Below are 6,420 nucleotides of genomic sequence, written 5' to 3' on the forward strand. Positions count from 1 at the left end.
GGCGACGAATCGGCGGCGGGCTGCCGTGGGCGACGAATCGCCGGCGGGCCGCCGTACGGCCGATCCGGCCGGCGGCCGGCTGTGGGCGACGAATCGGCGGCGGCCTCGCTGTGGGGTCGATTCTGCCGGCGGCTCCTGTGGGCGACGAATCGGCGGCCGCCGTGGCCGAATCGGCCGACGGTGCGCACGAATCGGCGGCGGCTCCTGTGGGCGACGAAGAACTGGGAACAAAGACAAAAACGAAGAACTGGGGGGAGTGCGGGGGCGGGTGGAGAATGGGGGCGGGTCAACGCGATGGGGATTGGACTTTGCATTTCTCTCCCCATGTGCTGTTTTGCAATTTCGCCCCTACACTTTCTGTTTTCTGCACGACAACCAGCCGACGCAGTTACTTTGATTCAATTCATGTCAAAGTTGAGTGACCTGCACGTCCTAGCTGCCAAATACACGCTCGCGTACACCACCAGTGACCGTATAAATCATGTATGACAAGTTCGGTGACCTCCGCGGCGTATTTCAGCAGTACGGTGACCGTACCGCGCAGCTCCGACAATTACAGTGACCATTGGTGCATTTTACTCTAAGAAATCTGACTCTTTTCAGCACCGCCACACGCTACGGCAGCAGCCTCCGGAGGTATCGTGGTGGTTACCGCCAAAGCCATTGTGTGTGTGTGTAAAATGGCGGTACCAAAAAGTGATGGAACCCGCTAAAAAATTGAAATGGTTTTATTTTAGGCCAAAGTTTGGTCAAAAGGTTAGATTTGAGGATTTGGCTGAAACACTACTGGCTAGGTCAAACAATCGATTAGTTGTTTCCAGGTAGCCGGCCCAAGCAGATGCAAGAGAGCAAAAGGGTGGTTCGTGTCTGATGTATTTCCTCACAGTCCACTCCCTCGCCCTTACCCGCTCACTCTCTTCTTAGGTCTCCACCTCTCCCACCCTCCCATCTCACTAGGCCAACACCATGGAGACGATTTCTACTTCCTCTATAATGGTGGCAAGGACTGACGGTATGTAATTCCCAAACCCTACGGTAGGATGGTGGCGTGGTGGAACCTAAGTTGATGATTTCTAACCAGTGTTTCTTGTAGATTAGTTCCCATCTATCCGTTAGTGTAGACTAGCACTATATGCAATGTACATAGATTTGGAGTGAAATCTCACTATTGTCAACATCATGTAGTTTGTTTTGGGGGGGGGGGGGGGGTCCATGGGTTGATGATGAATCATATGAGGCCACCATGCATGCATGTTTTCTTAAATCCATTTGTAGGTCGGTGATGATGTGTTGGCCGACCATTGATGTTTGCTTGGTCGATTTTTAAGCTGATACTATGACAACAACAGGGCTCATGGGCATCGGTTTAACGAGAGTTATCCTGTTGGAGAAGTGTTGGCTACCCCCAAAGGGCCAGCAAACGTTACATAAGCTCACTTTTTTCTCTCTTAGCCTCGTCCACTAAGTAGGAGCTCAATTCGCTAGTGGAGACATTAGGAATGCATCCAATTCTTTGCAAACCTCTGGTAAATCTTAAATTGAATGCCTTGGGCAATTGCTTCCTCCTAGAAGCCCTTTAATTATAAGAGTATTGGGATCGAAGGGAATGTTTGAAATTTTCTCAAACCACAAAATTGATTGGTCAAAATAGATATGAAGCTTTTTGGATCATGGCCAAGGCTAGCTTCTCTCTCAAATCACTCAAAAAATTCCCGACGAATTAAGAATTGAAGGTATGAGAGATGGAGGGAAGCCCAAATCTCATATTTGAAAATGGGGAATTCAATGTTGGGCTAACCCTGAAGAGCTAAGGCCTTTATAAAAGTGAGTGCGGGAAACTAGCTATTTTGGAGAACTTAATAGGACACCAAACATGACATCACACGGTAAGTTTTATATAATTAGCTGAAAGGCTGATATGCACCCTTCACTAAAGGTGCTGAAGAGTTTGGTTTTCCAAACATCGAATAGTCAGGCCCGGTTCATAGAGGAAGCCCATACAGAAGTCAACCGATGCCCAGCGTTACAAGTGTTTACCCGGAGGTTGGCGATTTTCACCCGGGTGCATGTGAACCATATTTTGAAAAATTCCAAAAAATGTTTTTTTTCAAAGTTTCAGAAAAAATTAAAATAATTTTTGTCATGTATATCCTATGTTGACACCTGTTTGTGCCATGTGTGACCTATACATAAACGTGAAAACTGAATTTCCTATTTCCATGAACAGTGCACAGCCAATCATTATAGTACCATTTGGACATTTTGTCATTTTCGTGTAGGCCACATACAATCGAGTTTTTCCATGAAAACTTACACAAGTAATTATCAACATAATATGTACATGAAAAAAATTATTTCAATTTTTTGAGATTTTTAAATAGCATTTTTTTTCAAAATTAGTGAAATCGGATGCATGTGCACCTGGGTTCATCTGGGTATTTCTCGTGTTTACCCTTAGTTACAAGCGTCGGAAAGTCCAAAGGCGGCAATAGAGAGCACCCGGATATGGGTCATCCAGTGTATGGCACCCAGTGGAGAACACCTAGCCACCGGGTAGTTCGACACATTAAGGATCATTCCAGTGCACTATAGAAAACATTGTATTTTAGCATGTTGTCTTGTCTTCTTTAGCAAAGCTTCAATATAAATTTCTTGTGGATGGGGAGGCAATATAGTGGAGAAGGTACATTACCACCCTTGATTCCCTCTTAATAGTGTGAGCGATTGTAAATGGGAAAATCTTCATACTAAACTTTTGATAAGACATCTTGATCCTCTTTACCTTTTCTGTTGGTCGACGATCTATGACACTCGAATGAATGAACATGCTCATGCAGTTACCGGCCTCACTAGTTCCTTCAATTTATGGTCATAAGTAACAACATGTGGATAATAATGATTAAACGTACTTTCTGTCTTCCCTTTTAGCAATTGATGACAACATGGACTAAATAAAGTTCACAAGGATATATAACAAAAATAAATAGCGAGCATGATATCTATGAGTCTGAAGCACCAAGTTTCTCCAATGGTGTCTGATCTCAACCGTCCGTGTCCCACTGAACAGCTCGCGATCTCCTTCTATCCACAATATTATCCCACCCCTCCCTTCCTCCCAAAACCCCCTCTCCCTCCCCTCATCCATTCCCCCGACCATGGCCACCGCCACGCTCCCTCTCCGCCTCCTCTCCTCCAGAACCCCAGCCCTCCACGCCGCCTCCTTCCTCCCCGCGCGCACCTCTCTTTCCTTCGCCGCTTCCGCGCCCCGCCACTGGCGCATTCTCGCATCCGCCGAGGAGGCGCCCGCTCCGGTGGACAGCGAGGTGGATGTGCTAGAGGAGCCTGCAGAGGAAGTGGTGGAGGATGCCGCGGTTCCGGAGCCTGTTGAGGTGCAGCTGGCCGCCGCAGGCGCCGGGAAGGACGCCGACATCTTCGCCGTTGTTATGGTGGGTTAGCTCGCTCTTTCACTCACTGCCCTCCAAAGTTTCAATTCTGGTCCAGATAAAAAATGGAAAAACAAATCTAGCGCCTTCTTGTGCTGCATTAGCTGTACTCGAGCTGTATCTTGTGGTGCAGTTAGGACTTCATGCTTCTGTTGGGGCTGCACAAGTAATACCTTTAGGCTGTGTCGTGAATAGACTACTAACAGAAATGTGCAGTCTGTGTTTATTAGGATGTGCAGGTCACTGTGTTAGCAAATTGATTTTTAATCCAACTGATTTAGTGGTAAACCTACAATTGTGCGCAATTGCAAAATGCGGGATCTGCAAATGATGCATCTTCGGAGTTGAGAGAGCTTTTGTGTGCTGTGATTTGTGATTACAGGAGGAAACTATTTTGATTTCTGTTTTCTGGTTTGCAGATTGGGTCGAGACAATACATTGTGATGCCCGGTCGGTACATATACACGCAGAGGCTGAAAGACGCCAATGTCAACGATCAGGTTAGTGCTTGTACTTTGATATATATTTTCGTTTAAGACTCCCAAGTCTCTGCCTGTCTGTTTTCAAGACTGTAGGTAATGTTTTTGGTATGTTGTTTCCATCCAGCATCTATGGATGGGGAAAGAAATTCCTTTCTAGAATCACCTTACTGCATCACAGACTTGTAGTTCTTATAACAGTAGTTAACTATGAAGTATTTGTTCAAGAGCTAAAGAAGAGCGCTGCTCTTTCATTTTGGCATGATTTTCATACTGCTTCCTGTGAGTAGGAATACTCGTGACTAGCTATCTTAGGGATTCAAGGAAAGGTCTCTCATTTTAATACCTACTCCCTATGTGCACTCCTTGGTCCTGATGAACCTGCGCAGTATGCACGTGTGGTTAGGAAAGTATCCCACCTGCGGTTCAGTTAACTTTGTCGATTGGAATGTATAACTTCTGGGAATGAAATCTTGAGGCGTGATAAGATTGTCAAAAGAATACATTGAAAAACAATTTTTTTGGAGGATTGATAAGGTTAGCTGACTTATATTGCTCAATATAGTCGGTTGTGTTAAGCCTGTAAACAAAGATGGTATAAGATGTTGAGGGTGATGAAATAGAGAAAAAATACAAACAATGTAGGTCTACTACGATTATGTTGAATTATCTGTGAAGTAAAGGGACAAACATTGAAAAGATGCTGCAGATAGTACATTGAGAAGTTATGCAGAATTGGTATTGAGTTAGTACATTCTAGGATATAAGGAGTCATTATCCTGCAAGTATAGAAATGTCTTAATGTCAGCAAATGTCTGTGTAGATATTCTGCAACATCACCTTCATCGGGACCTCCAGGGCCTATCTAGTTGGTCCCGGTGTAGTGGTGTATTAGCTTCATTATCTTCCCCATGGATGGCATTCTAATCCAAAGCCTAAAATCTCACACATTCTTATGGATCCTCGACGCCCCTTTGTATTTTGCCAGAAATCTAACTCCCAGATAATGCTCGCTATGCAGATCATATTAAACAAGGTACTACTGGTGTCAACTAGAGACAAAGCTTACATTGGCATGCCAGTGGTGACCAATGCTGCTGTTCATGCGGTGGTTGAAGAACAGGTATGACCAGTGCAAGCTGTGGGATTGATCGTGAATATACAAAATTAGCTAATACGGGTTTCTCTCCCTACTATCTGTTACCCAGGGACTGGATGATAAGGTGATTATCTTCAAGTTCAAGAAGAAGAAGAAATACCAGAGGAAAGCTGGTCACAGACAGGTAAGTATATCTATTTGCCGCCCCCATGTTAGGTGGAAGTATTCGAGTCTAGTCATAAGAACTGATTAAATTCATATTTTGTTTTTGATTTGCAGCCAAATACAAGGTTAAGAATTACTGGCATAAGTGGATATGAGGAGTATCCTGCTGACCCAATACTTCAGGTTCCAGCTTAAGTGTAATTGTAAGTTGTTTAGTGACAAACGGCTGGTAGTACATTAGATTGCAAGAGCCTTTTTTCCCCACTATTTGCTAAGTTGGTGTATTCTAAATGCTGCCAGTCATCCAGTTGTTCCATCCTTTGTTTATTCCACCATCTCTCTTGTTCCACCAACTGTACTATCTCTGCCTAAAGACACGGAAAAGCATTTTACTACAGTGCCAATGCGGGACATGTTAGCTTCAGACTGCAATTCTTACAGCTGTCGAGATCTGAACTACATAACATTGCTAATATTACCAGTGTTCTGGATGACGTCTGTAATCTGCATGCGCTTAGCTTTATGTCTTCAATTTTAGTATTTGGAGTTGTGGTGTTGCAGAACTCGTAGCAAATAAACATGTTTCTGTAGTACTTCGTGCATTACATTCTTTCTGGCAGTTCTGACTTTATTAGTCCTTCTATCCTAGTGCTAGTCATGCTTTGGGTGTTGTTCGTTGTGGTTCTGCTGTAATGGTTTTTGCCTGGTTTTCCGTTAATTAACTGGGCTCTCTTCTTCTTAATTAATAGTTAGGGACAAAGCTTTTGCCTCTGTTTCAAAAAAAAAAAAACAGTTCTGGATCCTACTTGTTTCAGACTTCTCTAGGCCAATTTCAAACTTCTCTGAGAGTAACGTCGTAGCGGATCTAGCGCCCATACTGCCCGGGCTTCCGGCCGTCCGGCACACCGTATTTGATAAAATTTAGCAAGCCTTCAAATGTACTGTTTGCCCGGGTTTTCAAAAATTCTTGGGTCCGCTACTGGTCGTAGCCATGGTAAGGGTTACTTGATCACAACTAATCAATCGTGGTAGCCACTTTCCTGAAGAGAAAACTTGTTGTTTGCCGACAAGTGCATATACCTATACGGATGGGTGAATATAGAAAAATGGACATGCATGTCTATACTTTAGTGTCTGTAGATGTGAAAGTGGCAAATTCAGGTGGAAGAAAATAAAAGGCCTTTTTTTCATGCATGCAGTACAGTTTTTTGTTGTGCCAGGTTTGTTCTTGTAA

The 6,420-nt window shown here is 44.1% G+C and overlaps 1 protein-coding gene across 1 annotated transcript; it reads left to right on the forward strand.

Moving 5' to 3' along the window:
- Window positions 1-3,134: 3,134 nt before the first annotated feature.
- LOC124692188 (50S ribosomal protein L21, chloroplastic-like) lies at window positions 3,135-5,610 on the forward strand. The gene is made up of 5 exons (XM_047225511.1): window positions 3,135-3,446; window positions 3,863-3,943; window positions 4,944-5,045; window positions 5,131-5,205; window positions 5,301-5,610. The coding sequence occupies exons 1-5, from the start codon at window positions 3,156-3,158 to the stop codon at window positions 5,379-5,381; spliced, it is 630 nt and encodes a 209-aa protein (XP_047081467.1). The 5' UTR covers window positions 3,135-3,155; the 3' UTR covers window positions 5,382-5,610.
- The last annotated feature ends 810 nt before the right edge of the window (window positions 5,611-6,420 follow it).

Source organism: Lolium rigidum, chromosome 2, assembly GCF_022539505.1.
Source record: "Lolium rigidum isolate FL_2022 chromosome 2, APGP_CSIRO_Lrig_0.1, whole genome shotgun sequence".
Classification (NCBI taxonomy): domain Eukaryota; kingdom Viridiplantae; phylum Streptophyta; class Magnoliopsida; order Poales; family Poaceae; genus Lolium; species Lolium rigidum.